The sequence below is a fragment of the Diorhabda carinulata genome, chromosome 2 (assembly GCF_026250575.1).
Source record: "Diorhabda carinulata isolate Delta chromosome 2, icDioCari1.1, whole genome shotgun sequence".
NCBI classification, from domain to species: domain Eukaryota; kingdom Metazoa; phylum Arthropoda; class Insecta; order Coleoptera; family Chrysomelidae; genus Diorhabda; species Diorhabda carinulata.
In genome coordinates, this window is record NC_079461.1 from 6,188,930 (window position 1) to 6,208,746 (window position 19,817).

At 30.7% G+C, this 19,817-nt stretch overlaps 4 protein-coding genes across 7 annotated transcripts in view; 2 read left to right on the plus strand and 2 right to left on the minus strand.

The window, feature by feature from the left end:
- Positions 1–1,400: 1,400 nt before the first annotated feature.
- On the minus strand, positions 1,401–5,559 carry LOC130903475 (acid phosphatase type 7). Its single transcript, XM_057815589.1, has 6 exons — positions 4,527–5,559; positions 4,158–4,366; positions 2,991–3,088; positions 2,808–2,935; positions 2,422–2,755; positions 1,401–2,183 (listed from the first exon to the last, which is right to left on the minus strand). The coding sequence occupies exons 1-6, from the start codon at positions 4,813–4,815 to the stop codon at positions 1,895–1,897; spliced, it is 1,347 nt and encodes a 448-aa protein (XP_057671572.1). The 5' UTR covers positions 4,816–5,559; the 3' UTR covers positions 1,401–1,894.
- A 284-nt stretch (positions 5,560–5,843) lies between these two features.
- LOC130903988 (programmed cell death protein 2) lies at positions 5,844–8,646 on the plus strand. The gene has a single exon (XM_057816470.1). It carries the CDS (start codon positions 5,954–5,956, stop codon positions 6,992–6,994), a length of 1,041 nt encoding a protein of 346 aa, XP_057672453.1. The 5' UTR covers positions 5,844–5,953; the 3' UTR covers positions 6,995–8,646.
- A 291-nt stretch (positions 8,647–8,937) lies between these two features.
- On the minus strand, positions 8,938–12,088 carry LOC130903987 (intraflagellar transport protein 57 homolog). 2 transcript variants are annotated; one of them, XM_057816468.1, is made up of 7 exons: positions 11,836–12,088; positions 11,619–11,781; positions 11,437–11,555; positions 11,166–11,382; positions 10,556–10,940; positions 9,572–9,654; positions 9,061–9,205 (listed from the first exon to the last, which is right to left on the minus strand). In XM_057816468.1, exons 1-6 carry the CDS (start codon positions 11,985–11,987, stop codon positions 9,605–9,607), a joined length of 1,086 nt encoding a protein of 361 aa, XP_057672451.1. In that variant the 5' UTR covers positions 11,988–12,088; the 3' UTR covers positions 9,061–9,205; positions 9,572–9,604. The 2 variants fall into 2 exon arrangements, with proteins under 2 accessions (XP_057672450.1, XP_057672451.1); XM_057816467.1 differs by lacking the exon at positions 9,572–9,654 and having other exon boundaries at positions 8,938–9,205; positions 11,836–12,087.
- A 1,067-nt stretch (positions 12,089–13,155) lies between these two features.
- The window catches only part of LOC130903903 (apoptosis-resistant E3 ubiquitin protein ligase 1), a 48,793-nt gene continuing 42,131 nt past the window's right edge, over positions 13,156–19,817 (plus strand). Inside the window, exons 1-2 of one of the 3 annotated variants that reach the window (XM_057816276.1) lie at positions 15,619–15,868; positions 18,008–18,177. In XM_057816276.1, coding sequence (XP_057672259.1) covers positions 18,102–18,177 — 76 coding nt within the window. In that variant the 5' untranslated portion in view covers positions 15,619–15,868; positions 18,008–18,101. Of the gene's footprint in view, positions 13,448–15,618; positions 15,869–17,829; positions 18,178–19,817 lie in introns of those variants that run through there. The other 2 variants (XM_057816275.1, XM_057816278.1) reach the window with 2 other exon arrangements.

Genomic DNA, 19,817 nt, shown 5'->3' on the forward strand with positions numbered 1-19,817 from the left:
TTTTTTTTTCTAAAGAATATCGAAATAAAAAATATGGGAACAATAAAGTACCTACATAAGTGAGAATTTAGTTGGAAACATATTTTTTAAATCAATCTAAAGTATCTCGACAGTACTGGTCATTTGCAGAGGAACAAAAAATATAAAAATTACATTAAGAACTGTTATATATTTTCTGTCGCAGCCTGGTAACTTTGAGAAACTCCCATATATGTAATATACCTATATGGACAGTTCTTAAGGGAAACAACGTCTCTACGTAACAGTGCCGATAGTATTAGTTTTTCTCTATCGTTCGAGATTATCTAGACTGCGCATGCTTCATGCGCGCAAAAGATGCGCAGAACTGAAGGACACGGAGGAGAGAGAGAACGATACACTATTTGTTTCACTTATTCGGAACAAATTCCACTTATAGAAACTGTCTATATAGGAGTATTACATATATGAGCTAGACGGACGAATGGTCCGTCAGGGTCAAAGGGTTAGAGCAATCTAAGAAAACAGCAGATGTACGTCAAAATGGTGGCCGTGGGGTAAGCAATCGACTTTCTCATATGTACCGGTGTTAATTTTTTTTTATGTTTTCTGGTATTTATGCTGTTTCATATTTTTTTCTGATTTAATGGTGTTAAGAAGACTTCATAGATACTTACAAATATGTTTCAGTGAAATTAATACAATGGAAACTGAGTGTTTATGCAATTTTTTTTAGTCAATCTGCAAGTAAGCATTCAAGCAATTCACAAAATTTAGAATATTTAGTTTTGTTGGAAATTGATTTCCACTGTAGCATTCAAGTTTATCAAACATGAGTGAGTACTTTTTAAGGTTGCAAAGTGATAACTCGGTAGTAGCTGTAAGCTGTACAAGGACAAACATAAAGCTTCTGGTGAAGTTAACCCGTTTTTATTATAAGAAAAGAGCTTCACACTTCTTTAACTTGTAACTCTTTAAGAAACCATTTCGCAATAAAACTAAAAATAATATAATAAAAAATTTACAGATCACCAAAATGGCCGTTCGACTTTATTGACAACGTTGCCATAATTGTGTTCCAAAATAGAGTGTAGATTCATGAAAAAAGAATGCAACGTTGCCATATTCACGAAAAATTATGAACAAACAAATACCTATCAACATTTGGTAGAGTTATTTAAATTTGGGAATCATGAAGGAAAATAGAAAAGAGTATTTGTATATATTTATTTTATCTACAGTTAGAATTTATTTTATACAGACAAAATTTTTGGTACGGCTTCAGAAATTATAGCAATACTTTTAATGCTTCAAAATTTCTGTAAGCTGTAAGCATTTAAAATATGGGAAAAGTCTTTCCTCATGTAAATAAACCTTTAATTAAATTTTAAAATATGTTACTGTACTTTATGGAAGAACAATTTTTCTTTTTCTGGTATTTTACTAGCTCCCTTATCCATAATAGTATCTGTTTTGGTGAAAATAATAGTCACCATTGTTTGCTGATATCTACTTTAATAGCAAATAATCGCTTTGTAGTCGCTGCTGAGAACTCTAATAATGTCTACCTTATTTTTTTCAGTTTTACACAAACAAAAAAAAAATAAAGTACAATAATTTTTCAACTTATTATCAGCTCTAGAAATTTATATACTCATTATGGACCACCTTGTTTAATCATAATGAGTGTTAATGAACCCTTACCAAAGAAGTATTTAAATGAAATTTCTTATTATAAACTTCCTTTCAAAATGAAATAAAAATAAATTGTATTAACCATACAACATTATAAATATGGTCACCTTTGAATAAAAATATTTTTCTATACAAAAATAAATAATTAAACCGAATTATCAACAAAAATTTATATCAATTCCCGCATAGTATGTTGCTATTTAATAATAAATTCATTCATTCATTGAGAATGCAGATATTTCAATCTCATCTTATCAATTTTGGCCCAATCTATTTTAGAATGAGGATAGAGCCCATGTTTGTCTTTAACAATCCAAAACCAATCTATAATCTGACCGCTTTTGTCATCAGAAACCTGTTCCAAGTACATATGCGTTGAATTGTAAACCTTTAAACGTGTGTAACCGTAATCGCTACTTCTGAAAGCCGACCATTCTGGTAGTTGTTGTATGAAATGATCTCGTCCTTCCTTACAACCAGCAGAACCAGTAGTGAACTGAACGGGGGCCCTAAAAAAATATTAATTATTTTAAATAATTTTTAAATGTCAACAAGTTTCTTCTCTAGACTCTTCTAACAAAAAATCCCCAGTTCAAATGCTACATTATTTCATCACCTTCCTTTCATGGTACTAATGTTATCATATATCTTATCCCCTAGGACTTTTTAATAATCTAGTATAGTATAAATTTTCTGGAATATTACTAATTTGAATGTCTGTAGGTAAGATATAGAAAAAGTATGTACCCTGGATTAACATAAGGTTGTTCATAGCTCCCATTATATACAGTGTAATTATATACAGGCCAAAGTCTTTCATATGAATGTTCGTGAGCCCAAATAGCCAAATCTACTCCATAGTTGTAAAGTAAATCTTCAAGACCAAAAAAGTGCAGAAATGGTAATCCCACTCTTGTTATAGTCTCATGATGTGTACAATCGTCATGATCAGTATTTGAGCAATACATTGGTCTGTGTCCCATTACTATAATCCATGGTTGTTTTTCTCTGTTTTCTGGTAAATTTGCTTTTGCTAAATCATCTTCTAACCACTGATATTGAAACACAAGAGGTTTGATTCCTATAAAAAGGATATTTGTAAACAGAACCAAAAGAATTATTTAAAACTGTACCATATTCCAAGAAATAGTAAACTTCAGTAGATATAGAAATAATGTGCATTGGGCCAATATCAATGCTGTACATGTAGGATTCTGATCCACCTGGCATTGAAAATCTAGCTCGATAGTTACTAAAATTACTGAAAAAGATAATATGTTCAATGATTTATAATTTGAATTATTAAATATCCTTACTAGGCCTCTTCGTGGTTTCCAGGACAAGTCATGTATGGTACATATGCTGCAATCGACTCAATTTGTCTCATGAACTCGTCGCCAATTTGAGCATTTTGCTGAAAATGTTTGAAAATATGAAAAATAAATATTAAGTTAACTAATATCATCAACAAATGTGAAAGACTGATCTGAATTTTCCCATCAAGATGTTTAAAAACTTGTCAGTGAAATATTGTATGTAATGTTGAATTAACAATAATGAAGACTGCATCTCATTGCACCTCCAGGCAAAATTAGGTTGAATATATAGATTAAGATTTATTGTACAATATAAGAATTATAGCAATGAAAATATACCATAGCTTTCCAATTGCTGTTATATGTTGAAAACAATATAAATGAAATGAGAGATAAAAAATAGCTCAGAGTAAATATTAGAAATAATGCCCCAACAGTAACTTTTTCTTCAGAAAATAAATTGTTTTTAGCTATATTCAAAATATGTCATCTTCAAAAAGTACTAGGTCTTGTGACAAAATTTTTGGATAAAAGTACATCAGTTTAAATAGATATAAAAGCAAATATAATCTTTATAGTCTGTGTTTTCCAGTAATTTTCTGGACACCCCGTATATCATAGAAATTTTTTATTTTCCACATCAAATATAAAATTAACCAATAATTGAATGAGAGGCAAGGGAAAGCAAAATTGTGTTGTTTATCTAATTTTCCCTCTGTAAACTTAATGTAAATGTGCCGTAAATTATTAAAAATTGATAAAAAATAATAAAATAAATTAACATAGATAGGCATTTTTTTGTTTGGAAATATAAACATGGATGTATCTAATCTCGTGTTAATTTATCAGTCTGCTCAAGGTTTAAATAAAATAAAATATATTCTAATCACTAATACTTGAAAACCAGTGTGCTAATTTTGCTATAAATTAAATAAAATATTTCCTTGATTCAATACAATTATTTTATTGATTGGTAGAACAACTAAATATTTTTTATACTTAATCAAACAAAAATTTTTTGCCCCTTGGCATGCCAAAATATTTCAACATTTTGTATCATCACAAAAGAATGTAGATTCAAACTGGTTTGTATTTAGATGATAAAAGTTAATTTGTTGAGTAATGTTAATTACATATAAATATAAAATTATTGTGAAAGTGTCTTACTGAATCCATGTCGTATGCAAAATCTCCAACATGTAAAATGGCATCATATAAACCTCTTTGAGTCTCTTCTTGTAAACGTACCAGAGATTGAGCATTTTCATTACCTAGGTCTCCATATATTGCTAAATGTGGTTGCCAATCAGAAGAATCTGGGGCAGTTTTGAAGTAAAATAAATTTGACCACCCCAAATTACTTCCACAATGATATTCTGCAATGTAAATTGCAAATTGCCGATTTATTTAATAATAAATAATCACTTTATAGGAAAAAATCATTCAATGAGCACCTTACTAATTTAATTTAATTATCTTTATAAAATTATATTACACTAAGTTATTTAAAAAATTAAATGCCATCATTATACTTACGATAAATACTATTTGGTGTTAAATCGTTTAAAACAACCTTATGAATATATTGAGAATGCTTCTCAGAGCCCCCATCTATAAAAAGCGTCGAAGTTCCATTAGCAGTAAGGATTAAACCACCTATACCATATTCAACAACTGAGGCTTGGGTTTTATTGAATGTAGACCAAGTTATTACAATTTCTTGTACATTCTGACCATACGCAATATGAATTTGTTCTGGTCGATAATAATCGATAGACGCGCTCAAGTGTAAAACACAAACTAGAATAAATATTGTCTCCAACATTTCGAGAACTATGGATAAATTTAGTTACAATTTAAATTCGATAAATTAAAGTCTAAATAAATTGAATCTTCCTATAATGATAACCGCATATATGTTACTAAACAAACAATAAATCATTTTTATACAAATTTATTATCATCAAATGATTAATATTTATACTGCTTATTTATAAATAGACCTAAATGACAAATCAACATATTGTTATCTCTATCACAATTATCAAAATCCAAAGAAGGAATTCCGAATACAAGGAAAGACGCAATTCATTTGATAAACTCTATTTTATTTAATAAACGACTAACAGTGCGTTCCACTAAACACGAGATTCACGACCACGGTATTTACCATTCCGAGCGTTGTAATCATTAAGCAAGTAAAATGGTTTGTTTATAAGCATTGAAACAAATTCTGAACATTGAAACAAATATTAACAAATAACAGGAAAAAAAATAAAGAAAAATTGTAGAGAATATCAAGAATAAATGCCTAACAGTTGTTCCACTAACCCATGACTAAGCCTTAAACAAGGGAAGACTATTTCCTTGTCTAAGCGCTAAGCACTCACATTACTCATGACCACGGTCTTCCCCGTTTCACTTAATCCCAAGCATTATAATCGTAAACCAAGTGAAATGAATTATAGAACGTTCTAAGCATTAAGATAAATGTTAAAAGATGGCCACGAAAAAAAATAAAGCGAAACTTTTTGAAGACTTTTTATAATTATTCTTCCTCGTTCTATTTAGTCCCAAACGTTACTCCTGTAACTGAGTGGAATGGATCATCGATCGCTCTAAACATTGAGATAAAGATTAACAAATGGCCATGGAGAAAAACAGAGCAAACGTTTTCAGAGAATTTCAATCGGTTGGGTTAGATTGTATAAACATACTCTTCTACTAAAATATCTCTCATTGAATCAAATAATGAAATATTCACGGTTGCCATCTTTGTTGCTTTTAGTTTTGAAAATTAGTCGCCGTGTGAAGCGGCTAAAAGAGTATTGTGAACGTTAGTGGAACACACCTAAAATGCATGGTATGATGTCAACTGTCATTTATTATAAATATAACCTTATAATACCATTAAATTTTGGTTATAAGTTCAAATTAAAGCTTTAAATCTTTTATCGCATGAAATGGTTGAAGTCGACGTTGAACTTGGCTTTTTAGATAGTTGTGAATATTGGCAAGTGGAGAGTCGTTTATTCCCTAGTAAAGTAGGTGGAAAACCTGCATGGTTGAATTTGGAAAAATTACCTTCCGCTGAACAGTTGAAATGCAAGAAATGCCATGAAACGATGATATTTTTGTGTCAGCTGTATGCTCCATTCGAAGAGGACAATCAACATTCATTCGAAGATTATCTTAATAATTTCCATCGCACTATATTTGTATTCATATGTAGGAACAGTTCTTGTTGTGAAAGAAATAATAGTGATAATGTGAAGGTATTACGAAGCAATTTACAAAGAAATAATAAATTTTATCCTTATGACCCCCCAGAAGACAAACCTGAACCTGACTTTTCTCTAAGTAAATGGGTGAACTTGTGTAATGTTTGTGGTTGTTTATCAGAAAAACAATGCAGCAAATGCAAAAAAGTCCATTACTGCAGTAGACACCACCAAATTCTGGACTGGAAAGAAGGACATAAGAAAGAATGTGCAAGTAAAATATGTACTTTGAGAACATCAAAAATCTTGTTTGATGAGTGGGAAATTATAACAGAGCCTGAAGAAATTAATCAATCACATACCACAGATGAAGAAGAGTTAAAAAAATTTGAACAATTACAAATTGAAGGAAAGACGGGATCAATGGTTGATACACCAGAATCTGATTTAGAAACTCATGCTGTGAGTGACAATGATAAATGTTTTTCCAAATTTCAGAAAAGAGTAAAATATAATCCAGACCAGGTAGTTAGGTACAGAAGAGGTGGTCAACCATTGTGGATATCTGCAGATCCTGTCCCAGAAAAAATACCTGATTGTGAGGCTTGTGAAGGTCCTAGACAATTTGAATTTCAAATTATGCCACAGATGCTCTCTTATTTAAAAGAAGTCGATATTGATTGGGGAGTTTTAGCAGTGTACACTTGTAAAAAAAGCTGTAGTGAAGACAGTGATTACAAAGAAGAATTTATATTTAAACAAGACGTAACACTAAGTACTTAATTCTTAAAAAATGATTTTCACAAGTATTTATGAGTGGTGGTTATGATATTCATACAAACATATACATATGTCTTTAAAAGTGAAAGTATATGTGAGTAATCTATGATGGAAAATCTTTCGGGTCTTGAAGAGGAATTTTTAGGAGTTTAACAAAACTTGAACAAATTAAGTGAATGTGTGGAATCCATTTCTGGAACATTAAGAATAGTATAAATTCACAATCTTATAAAAGTTTTGGAGCAAGATAAATGAATGACATTGATTCATCTTAATATAACTCCCATATATTCTAGACTGTATCTTTGTTGAATTTTTGGAAGTGGTCCCCAGCTTATTTTTGTTCATAAAATATTGATATTTTTAATATTTTTGTTATTTTGCTCTTTTTTGTTGCCACACAAAGTTATGCAAATTTACAAAGAAAGCACGAAGGAAGGGAACCAAAAAATTTTTAATAATCTATAAAAATGGTTTAAACCATGATAATCAATTGTTTTTTATATAAAATTATTCAGTTTTGTATATACTTTTTGGAAAAAATGAATTCTTGGAAAGAAATTTTTAGTAAAATTTTCAAAGACAAAGTGTTGAAATTTTGGTTGTCAAACTTAGTTTCCATTTTTACCTGAAATGCACAAAAAAATAAGCAAAATGAAAGAAAAATTATTGGAAATATTAATTATTCAATTTTTTGTGACAAAACTTGCTCCTTTTTCTGTCTATGAACACAATGTTTACACTACAACTAGACCAACGCTCAGTATTACACTGTCTAACACGCGTTTTGATAACCAAGTTATCAACTTCAGAGACTGAAGGAAGTAACAGTGTAATTATGAGTGTTGGTGTAGTGGTAGTGTAAACAGTGTGTTCAGTATGAATATCACCAATGATTTCAAAAATTCCAATTCCAAATTTCTTTCTAACGATATTTAAGAAATTTGTGATAATTAACTGGTCTTCAGGCTATGAAGTTGTTAACTAAATGCTCGTTAGGGTGTACTTGTTAGTGTTGGTGTACTAGTAATAAAAAGTGTTTCAGTAAAATAATTAGATTATGATCTATGATCAAATTATCACTTTCATATGTTACAACTTTATAAACATGGAATGATAATCCTGGCCTTGTTTTTGTTTATAAAGAGATGTGCTTCCAAACATTTGGATGGTAATAATAATGAAAAAAATAATTGAAAAATTAAATATGATAGCAAAAAAGAACATTTCTTATAAAATATTTCAAAAAGTTACTAAATTTTATACAATTATAATGTACAGAGTGTCTAGAAACTCTCCTGCTAAACATTTACTTGATACTAGATGTGATTTTATGTCCAACTAATCCCAGATTAAATTCTTTAGATATATCACTGTTTTCATTCTCTCGAAACGCCATCGTGCCATAGAACATTTAGATAGGATATAATTGTGTAGTGCTTTTTGTTATGCGGTCCCCTCAAATCAGTAACCTTAAACATCTTTCTCATAATTTATTTTTTCCGTCTTACTGAGATATCTACAGTATTTAATGGTATACCTTTATACCTTCTTTATTTAACTTTGTAATTTGATAATATAAAGTAATTTTTTTAAAGCATGCAATTGAAATTATTGTCACGAAAACATTAAAAAGCAATAAATGTTTATTTCAACTTTTGTAGTTTGAAATTTTACAATATTTTCTTTTTTCCAATTACTAGTCCGAAAGTTTTTTGTAGATAAAAAGTGTATGTTGGCTTTTGATGAGAAAGAAATTTTGTACACATTCATTATCAATATTACTGTCCGATTATTAATACAAATGAAACCAAAAGAACTATATTGGGAAAGTAATAAATTAATCCGATCCAAGATTTAAACTAATATTAAATAATTTCACAAACCTTTGTTAGCTTTTGTATGGAACCCCTTAAAAATAAGAGTTAGGTCTTAAAAAACATGAATAACTTTTAATATTCTTTATTAAAACTTGTGAATTGAACAAGAAATCATAACATATGTATATGTGAAGTTTTACATTGACTAGACTGTGATAAAAATTTCCTTTCAATTAAAAAACTGAAATGGACTGGCCAAATTCTGTTTCAATTTGTTTTTCTTCCCTTAATTTTGTCTGCAGAAGAATACATTCCAACACGCCAATTCTAACATCCATATCAACTATTTCTGCCTTTACTTTTGCTACCGATTTTTTTATATTGACTAACGGAGCTGAAACAAAACTTTTAATCAGATCACAACAATTGATACATTTTTTTCAGTTGCATAAGCATCATACATACTTATGTAAGGTAAATAATCAGGTTAAGGCAAATGAGATATAGTTATTATAATACAAATAAATATGAAAAATACTACATGTGTTGAAACAACATAGTTTCGAGTAATACAACATGTGAAATACATAGATTAGTATTAATATGCAATGCAGAATCAATAACATAGACTGATATAAATAGTTAATGTTTAATCGTTATAAATAGTCCGGATGAAACTCAACAAGCAAATGATTGTAAGATTATGTATAATAAAATGAAGATAGATTTACTTCTACTTATAAGTTTTGATCACCCTCACCTTGAAAACCACTTATAATTCTATAAATTGAAATCATAAACATTCAAGTTCACCATATTTAGTCTTCATAAATAAAATCTGAACTGAAAAAGATATAAGACGATATACAACAAGCCACTGATTCTAAATTAAAAACATTGGGTACCACATAATAAAGTTTCTAATGCTCTAATAATAAAAGACATTTGGTGACTCAGTGGATAGAACAATTAACTTTGGATCAATTACTACCTGTGGAAATATTTTTTCATCATTAATTAATTATTTTTAGACTAAAGTGTGTCAATGAATTTATAATTCTGTTTGGACGATTTGATTTGATTAGCGGACTGGTATTTTATGTTTGTTGCTGTGATATTATGTTTAATTGAGTTAGTTATGAGTAAAACTGAAGGTATCAAGTTCATCTTTTATTTTTTTTATTTTTTTCTTCCTTTTTATATAGTATATACAAATCGGGTAAAATAAACTCAATAAAGTTGGATTTTAATAATGGCTACTGAATTCAAATTTTTCAATAGAGACATAGGTTGAGGTCTCCACAATGTCACTGTTTGTTTCAAGGACTTCAAAACATAATCATCACGGTTGAAATATTTTTTATAAATATGTGAATATTTTAAAGGGGTATCGATGTCACTGCAAGCCACTACACATAACTTTAAGACAGTTTTGTCTTTCATAATTGGCTTCTCAAAGATATAGGCCTTTGATAACATCAAGGGGGACACGATGGCCCTTGGGTACCCACAATGTTACTATAAACAACTAGGAAAATAGTTATATTCAAATTTTTTGTATAATAACAAATTTTGGTAAGTATATCTAGCAGTACACAAGCTAAATAATAACTATAATGACATAAAGTGATGAACTGTAACATTTGAAAGGGGGCCCTTAAATAAACAAATTTATAACTAAACTTAACTTGAACTAAAATAATTATTAAAAGAGGAAAAAATTGTACTAGTGATCTATACTTACTTCCATCTGTCATTGAACTGCCTCTCTCTTCCATTTGTCGTTTAACACTTTCCAATTTTTCCGTCAACTGATAGAGTTCCCTATTTCTTTCAGCAACTCCAGTACTAACGCTTTTGTAAGTGTCTTTCAACTTTGAAAGTTGGTCTTGTAAGCTACGATATTCCTCCAAAACACTTTCTAATTCTCTGTTGAAATACTTTTCTCTATTATTGATTTTATCCAAAGTTGTTGTAATTTCTTTGTGAAGTTTTTCTAGTTGTCCTTTGGCACTCCCAAAACCGTTATCTATAGTCGATTGGTGTTGTTTCATTTGTTCAAGATGTGAACGCCAATCTCTATTGTCATTTTTTATTGTTACTTTTAATAAAGGGAGGACCCTTTCAACCTAAAAGGTTGATGTATTTAAATTAATCTCTGATGTTATTTAGCGTAATAATAACTATCATATAAAATATTTTCCAGGTTTTCCTTAGAACTCTATTTTTATTAATAATCTGATTAGATTACCTCTTCCTAATTTGAGAGTAATAAATCACTATTAAACTGTAGAGCCCAGTGGTATTTTACATAATTCAGGTTTATACGAAATTTATTTGTAAAAAAGTCTTACCTCCAATTTCCAAGTTTCTTCATCAATATTAGATTTGAATTGCGTAGCTTGAACTTCCTTTTTTATAGGCTTAAGCTCATCTAAACGAAAAATATTTTCTTCATCTGAATCATCTGAATACGCTGCAATCATTTCTTCCTCGATTTTATCTAGATTTATTTCAGATTCATCATCTATTATTTCTGTCTCTTCTTCCTTTTCTTCAGGTAGTTTTGGTCTAAAACAGTATACAAATCACTTATAAACAATTTTATTTATAATATGTACTCACTTTTTCAATATAATATTGTTTTTTGTAAGAGCTATATTTGCTAGATAATCAAGAATTGCAACAACGTATTCTCCTACACCTTGTTTAATTTTGTTGGGAGAAAAATCTACGACCATTCCCTGAAAATGAAAAATATATTGGATTTAATATAAAACAGATAATACAGAAGTGTTTTTTTTTACATTTTCTTTAACTTCATTTAATATTCTATCCACAGTTTCATTGGGATCATCAAATTCTTGTGGTTGTTCAAAGGGTCTTCCATTTTTTCTAATCAACCAAGCAGCTAGAATCGAAAAAAGGTAAAATTGTTCCCCTGGGTTTTTAGTCACAGCAAAATAGAATCTAAAATTTAACAATTATTAAAAATTAGAGTTTGATATACTCAAGAAATCTGACTTGTGTATTGGTTTAATTTTAAGGCCACTTAAAAATTCAGACTCGTAGTTTAATAATTTTAGTTTGTCCAGTAAATCTTCCATCCGTGCATATGTGGAATAAAGGGGTTCCTGTTCTTTTTCAGATAAAATTCTTTGTTCATTTCGCATCATGTTTTATTAAATTTTAATTTAATAATTCAATTCCACATCCCTGTGTTTGTTTTGATTGTATTGTTTGTCGCAACTGTCATTATCAGTATTTTTTCATTAAATTAATATTAAAGATAGAGGGAGGGCTTAAGTTGCTGACAGAGAAAGAAAGAGCATCGGTATACCTTTAGACGAGAAAAGAAGGATGCTTGCCTTGTCTAAGGGTATACCATATATGTAATACTCCTATATGGAGAGTTTCCATTAAGTGGAAGCATAAGAACTGTATCTCTCTCTATTCTATTCTGATTGGATCGTTAATATTGGTCTCATTCAGCGGACGAAACTATTGTGCAACTGCACCAAAGTCTTTCGCTGGCACATACGCTACAAACTCAATACGTTCGGAACGCTTTTAATTTGTGCTAAGTAGCAGTAGCGGAAGTGAACAAAGACTGAGAACCAAAAATTTGTTAATAATCAACTGTGTTCTGTGGTCAAATTTTAAGTTGTAGCGTTTCTTAGAAGAAAAATGATTGAATTCGGTCATGAGGATGAGGAAAATGAATTGGAGCTTCATGAATTATTCGTATAATTTCGTTTTGAATTATAATGCCCGTTTTTATATAAATATGAAAGTCAGTGAGTACTGGATACACATCGTAATTCTTAAAAAAAATCTAAACAAAGTACCACATAAGGTAATTCGTGTTAAGTTTAATCAAAATGATTTTGTTTAAATAAACTAAACATAAAACAACAAATATAGCCTATGTGAAAAATACACTTGTAAAAAACTAACAATTTACAAAAATTCAAAAACAGCATGCCACCGAACGCTCAACACGTTCCCGATCACTACTGCTACCAGTAGCATTACGTCCGCTGAATGCGACCATTAATTCTATATAAACGCCATTAAAAAGAGAGTAAAGAGAGATAGAGGGTGGCAAACCGATGCATTTTGCTGTTTTCCAATAGTCCATTAACATTTCGCCACCTCTATCTTTAATCTTAACTCTATGATTTTTCAATTTTTTTAAGCATAGGTGCAGTCGTCGTGTTGTGATTTCATGGTTTGTATTCAAAAGCACCATGTCAATTAATATTTTTTCAAAACGTTCCCATCTCTAACGTTGGAACGGAGAAAATACATCTGTTAAACCGTTCGCCGATAGATGCCACTTTTGTAAAACGTCAATGGTAAAAACATAAACCAATAATAGCATGGTGTACCTATGTTTTCTTGTAATATCCAAAATTAAAATATAAATAACAATGTGAATTAACTCTATAGAGTGTTATGAGTCGTTGTGCCAAAACTGTCGTAATAGTTTTATTTATTTTTGTTTGTTTTACATACGCGTTATCTTTGTTTTTAAGAATCGGTAATAACTATTTTGCTTCGGGAGCCTCCGAAGTTGAAATTTGGCTTCAACAAAATCACCTACAAAAGTATAGTGATTTATTTAAGCAAAAAGGTAAGTTCAACAATCATATCCATATAATTGTCTAATTTAGCATATATTATTTATGGACATTGTTGTCTTGAATTATTTTCCTTCCAAGGGAACAATAGAATTATATCGTTGAATATCAATTTTTAAATTACTCTATAGCAGAAAAATATTTTATCGTCTGACTACTGTATAAGTATATTTTATATATTATGATTTCTCTACTCCTTATATTCTTTATTTATATATTTCTTGAGTAACGCATTGAAATTCTATTTTTCATCTCAATAACAAATTTTCTTGGATACGTCTGTTTAATTCACTTCATACACTGTTATGATATTGCTGACTCATTCAATGAAGGTATTGAATTCTGTATGTGAATGTGGTCATTACATAGATGTAATCTCAAAGGTGTAAGAAATTAGGGGATAAGAAATTTATAATAAAGCACCAAATATTGCAAAAAGATACATTTTAAGCAAATGTTAAAGGTTCATATATTGTTTGATAATACTGTCTTAAATTAAAAATAATGTTAACGACATTCTTGGATACTTATTCAAGAAATATGACAATTAAATAATAATGTTTTGTACATTAACCTGGGTGAAATGTGATATAATTTTTTGACATAGATAAACATTATTTAGGTAGGACAAGTTTTTATTTATAGCTATAATAAATATATGAAGAAGTGAAGAAATTATAACAACTGGATGTCTTTTACTCCATTGAAAATAAAATTGTTTTGTGAGATGTTATATAATAATGTATTAAGGTATAGAACTTTGGAATTGAAATAATAAGCTTTACAATAAATAGTGTATTCAGTTATTTGTGGTAAATTGAAAATATATTATACTCTCACTGTGACAACACTGAAGCATTACAAATATCGAGAGATATCAATTGGCTCAGTCATAACTTCAGACCCTTTGACAAAATTTTACTCCAACACAATTGAATTAGTTGAATGTAAAGAATTATGTTGCTTACAACAATTGTTCTTCATATTTTACATTTTCTGGTGTAGAGTTTTCAGAATTGATCACTGTTGTACCTATTTTTTCCACTGCTATTTCTCATAATTTCCTTTATCCCGTCTAACTATTTCTTTCATTGTCTTCCTTTTAATTTTTAATTGTGTCTACATCCCTTATTATTTTCTCATTAATCTACCTGTCTTATGATATTTCCATATAAATTTAGCTAGTTTTTGTTCATTTTTTTATTACTTATACTTGTTACCTTTCTAAGTACTTCTTTTTTTTCTGTTTTATCAAACAGATTAATCTTCTGATTACAGTGAATGTTGAAATAATTAATTTGTATATACTTATTTAATTTATAAATTATGAAATATTTGATTTTGATTATCAACATCGACCCACCTCTTATACTAAGGTAATTATAAACCATTAACTTACAATATGTTCAGTTAACTGTATAAAATTTGCACCATCAACTATTTTTCATATCCATATTTCTGAAAGTATCACATTTTAAAGAGAGAAATCAAAACTTCATCCTTTTGGCGGCCTTTTTATTGTTTAATAGTTATAATTCTAGGGAGAAATCTAGTAACATTTAGTTTAACATTTAACCAACTATCAATCAAATCAGCTGATTGATTAAAGTACTTTTGTGAAACTAATTTTATCCCCTTCTGCTATAAATCTAACCTTATTGTTGGTTCGTGTTTTCTATGACTGGAATTTATTCGGTTTACTCAGTTACATAGAAGGTTAGTGACATCATAATGTATAGCAGGAGCCTTGTGTAATGACAAACGTGTAATATTCATTGTATTAAATATATTAAGTTCCATGCAATTTCTTGTACAATGACGTTGAGCGACCTTTACAAAATTACGAGGTTTGCGCAAGCATCGCGTTACCACGTGATAAGTTTTGGAAGAACTGCGAAATAATCCGAAGACAAAATAATTGTACATGAATATAAATCCGATTCAATATGAAATAACTGACATATTTTGAATTCATTATATACTAATTATTTTTACGTATACGGAGCTAAATGCGTGGTTGTCAAATTTATCTCTTTGATTGTTGCATCCTATGTGAAATTACTCTTTTTTATGAAATAAGAAATACAGGGGATCATAATATATTTCTTTATAAATCACATTAAATATATTTTAAACGTTTAATGTGACTAACACTCGAAGATGTATAGGTAAACGTGCCAAATGTAGGGTTTTCCGCGCAACTCACCCTGTGCGTTGTGTAGTATCCCGGGAAACGAACAAAGCTTTTCCACTGCAGCAACGGTTAGTATCCCGATACCGTCCTATATTGGAGCATGTTACCATTAGAAAGAAGTTTTCCAAAATTCTTCCGCGATTCCTCTCTTCTATATAGTTTTTGTTTTCGATCATTTTGAAATCTCACTTCTGAATTCCCTCATCATTAATCTTACTGGGTGAGTCATTAGATACGATTAAATAATAGTTAAATAATAAAAAAAAAGAGTTTACAAAAATGTTTCAAACAATGAGTTACTGTTATATCAATTTTACAAAAATTTTATCGTGTCAGCTTGTAATAATTTTTCGAATTTTTTGAGAACTATTTTTCAAAAATAGAAGAAAAAAATTGACACGCTTGTTTTTTCTATTTAAATGTTCATTTTCCCTTGTTTTTTGTTTTATTATATAGGGTGAAATGATTAATGATTTTAATATTTAATAATAGTTTGATTAATGGGGATAAACTAAAATTACTTTTAATTAATTCAATCATTTTATAGTTTGTGGAAAGAGTTGAGAATTAATTTTGGTTTATGGGGATAAATTAAAATTATTATGGATCAATTCAATCATTTCATAGTTTGCATTAAGGGGAGTAAATTAATTTTGGTTATGGGGATGAATTGAAATTCTTATTAATTAATTCAATCATTAATCATTTCATAGTTTACATTCAGGGGGGTAAATTAATTTTTGTTTATGGGGATAAATTGAAATTATTATTGATTAATTTAATCATTAATCATTTCATAGTTTGCATTCAGGGGGGTAAATTAATTTTGATTTATGGGGATAAATTGAAATTATTATTGATTAATTCAATCATTATTACAACTAGTAAAAAAAAGATAAATATAATGAACTCTTGCATCCACTCAAGGCCCATGGTCGTCGCTACCGATTGCTTGACGTCATGTTACGTTATACAGAGTCTTTTAAGAAGTATGGACACTTTTATGTGAAAATAGTGAATGAAGAACGTAGCGTACTACACGATACAGAAAAAACTCATTTTACCTAACATGATGTAATATTTCCTCAACTGATTAACTTGTAATGATTTTCTCTTGTATACAGAGGTCGGTATAAGTCAGGCAACAAATTTGTATTAAGAAATTACAAAAGGGATTCGCAAAAAGTTTACCGTAAGTATTCAAATTGCTGCCCATTTTGATCAATGCATTTACGGCAACGTTTTTCAACAGAGAGGCAGGTCCTGTGAAGCTGTCCGCGAAGAGTTTGAATTCTTCTTCAATTGCAGTTAGGATGTCGGATGGTTCTCTTGTAAAAAGAGGCCCATGAGAACGCCCCACAGGAAGAAATTACAGAGTATCAGGTCTCATGACCGTGCGGACCTCTCAACGAATCCTCGTTTGCCGCACAAATAACGCGTAATGGGGCGAAGCTCCATCCTGCATGGAATGACGGATGTTCGCGAGTGTTGGATCGTTGTTCATTTGCCCACGTAAATTTTCGAGTATTTCCAAATAACTTTGGCCCGTCAAGTCACCCTCAAAAAAGTACGGGCTCACGAGACCTCCCGCATGGATATCTGCCCACACACACATTCCATGTCGATTTTTCGAGAGTGTTGCCTGACTTTTGCCGACTTCTGTATATAGAGTGGACGGAAATATGAACCTTTCATTGACCTTGTTACCCCTTTTGTCCCTCTCAGAGTCAATCATATAAGTTTTCTAGAGTCTCTATAGCTGCTTGACATTCCATTTCTTTCAGACTATACATGCGTTAGTTAATCATGGTTTGAGGATGATCTCGAATATCTAAATCATCATTTATTCGCTACATTACTCTAACATTAATGTGTAATACTGATTTTTCTTGCTAATGTAAAATAATAACAAAAAAACATTAATGTCATTGTAGGAGATGTTCGAAATGCTCGTCTGAATCGTCTTGGCAACTTTCTAATCTGGTGTAAAAACGTTGCACATTTGAAAATGGCTGCCGTGGGGAAAACAAATGCTTTTGTCGTAAGTTTCCGTGTGGTTTGTGAAGTTATTTGTTGTATTGTAAAAAGGTTACTTACAGAATGACTAAATAAACTGCAATATCTCTGGAGTTCTCTTAACACCATAAAACAAAAAACAATATAACCTAACACGGCAGATACAATCGGTTGTTTACCCCACAACCGCCATTTTGATGTAGATCAGCTGTTTTCTTAGATTCATTGAAGAGAAAATTCTATTTCAAGCGGCCTTATTACATTGTTTGAAACAGTTTTTGTTTCTTCAAATAATTAATGTATAGTCGGATCAAATGACTTACTTCGCATATACGAATTTTAGTTCTAACTTTCTTTTGATCTTATGACCTATTTTTGCATTTGATTTGCTTAAATTGTGGTTGGCGCTTTTGCTCTACGAATTTTGGAGACGAGTCATGTCACTTTGGACAGAAGAAAGTGAAATATGTTCAATCGGCATGACGATGCAGCCGTCCTCAAGTGCCTCCTCTGGTAAGCATTTTTTTTTGTAATATGTATAACGAAAGTTAGCGGTAATTTAAATAACAAACTATTTATTTAAATAACGGCGTAGAAACTAACCACCATCTGATTGATATAGGTACATGAATTCTTATCGATCAAAAATAAGTCTGATTGGATGGTAGAAGGTCTGTCAGTACATTGTTAATTCTTCTGGGGTCACGCGTGGAGTGTAGTTAAAGTTTATTCGTTTTGTTTACGAGAGTTTTACCAAAAATAAGGTTCCTATATGTTTTACAAGTAGAAAACGTTGTTAATAGATATGAATTTATACAGAAATAAAAATTTCACACTGTTGTCTATTTTTTTACATAATCTTTATTTTTTTCAACACACTTTTGAAGACGGTGCTCCAGCTTTCATATTTCTAATTCGAAGAATCCCGCCACAATCCGTTGAGGAAGCGTGTGACCTCTGCTCGGATTTCATTGTTGCTTTTGAAGCGTTTGCCACCTCAGCGTTCATTTATCTTGTGGAAAAAGTGATAATGCTGGGGTTTAAAATCGGGATTTATAAGGGATGGGGAGAATAACCCAAATTTTTTCTTATCCCGATAAACGACATGGGGTCGAGCGTTGTCGTGAAGAATCACTAATCTTTACGTCAGTCGTAATTTTGGATTACTCGCAGGAGTTGAGTCAATTTTTCAGAGAATCTGTCTGAGTTTGACTCAGATTGGATGAAATCGATGAGGAATACGTCCTTTCGATACCAAAACACAATCGCCCCAACCTTTCCTGCCAAATGCCTTTGTTTGAATTTCTTTTACGGCGATAAACCAGAGTGTTCATCTCCTGTAACAATAGAGGCAAACAATTTCTCCTTGTTGCCTACCACCACACATTATTGAAGAAAATTGAGAGCACATGTCAAGGCGTTGCTCCTTTTGTCCATCAGTCAGCATAAGGGGGATCCAACGAGCACTCACCTTCTGATAACACAACGTTTTTGTTAAAGTTATTTCGATTTTGCCATGGGAAGCTTCATAAATGCACGGACAGTGGCCCTTTGATCTTTGATGAGATCATTCTTTATCTTGTAAACAATCGCATCCGAAACCGGCGGTCTTCCATTGCCCATTTCACTTTTCACAATAAACCTCAGCCAGTTACCGATGAATCTTCACGGACAGTAACTTTCTTGCGTGTAGAAACCAGATTACTTCCATCTCTGACGACTGCTAAGCTTAGTCCTGGACGGGCAGGTTTGATAGTGGGGGGACCACTGCGCATGACAGTGTTGATTTAGTCTAATACCGTCACTCGAGGCTGTAGCTCATTGGAAATATTACTTTTAGTACAACCTTCGTATTTTTTACTGCCTATTGTAAAACATATTTCTTATTTTTCTCAATTTCAAAACAAAGAATTTAAAAAAATCTGATTAAACTGAATAAAACCATGTTATACGTCACTGAAAAAGAATCTAAGGCATTTTTCAAATCAACGCTTTAAACTTATTCAATGTAGACACAAGTGCCGGTTTCGAACAATTTGAAGACTCTCTCTATTTACTTCGAGGCGTTGAAGAATTTTCTTTCAGTTCGTTTTCCACTCTCTTTCCCCGGCGAGCATAATAAGAGTTAATTTTTTTCGCGGAGTCGTAGAAAT

Excerpts from the sequence above, each read along its gene's own strand:
- LOC130903475 (XM_057815589.1), bottom strand. The coding sequence starts at position 4,815 with ATGTTGGAGACAATATTTATTCTAGTTTGTGTTTTACACTTGAGCGCG. Across the intron at positions 4,367-4,526 it reads AACACCAAATAGTATTTATC|AATATCATTGTGGAAGTAAT; the intron begins GTAAGTATAATG and ends TTTACATTGCAG. Across the intron at positions 2,936-2,990 it reads GGAAACCACGAAGAGGCCTA|TAATTTTAGTAACTATCGAG; the intron begins GTAAGGATATTT and ends TATCTTTTTCAG.
- LOC130903988 (XM_057816470.1), top strand. The coding sequence starts at position 5,954 with ATGGTTGAAGTCGACGTTGAACTTGGCTTTTTAGATAGTTGTGAATAT.
- LOC130903987 (XM_057816467.1), bottom strand. The coding sequence starts at position 11,987 with ATGATGCGAAATGAACAAAGAATTTTATCTGAAAAAGAACAGGAACCC. Across the intron at positions 11,782-11,835 it reads AAAATTAAACCAATACACAA|ATTCTATTTTGCTGTGACTA; the intron begins GTCAGATTTCTT and ends GTTAAATTTTAG. Across the intron at positions 10,941-11,165 it reads AAGAAACTTGGAAATTGGAG|GTTGAAAGGGTCCTCCCTTT; the intron begins GTAAGACTTTTT and ends TCAACCTTTTAG.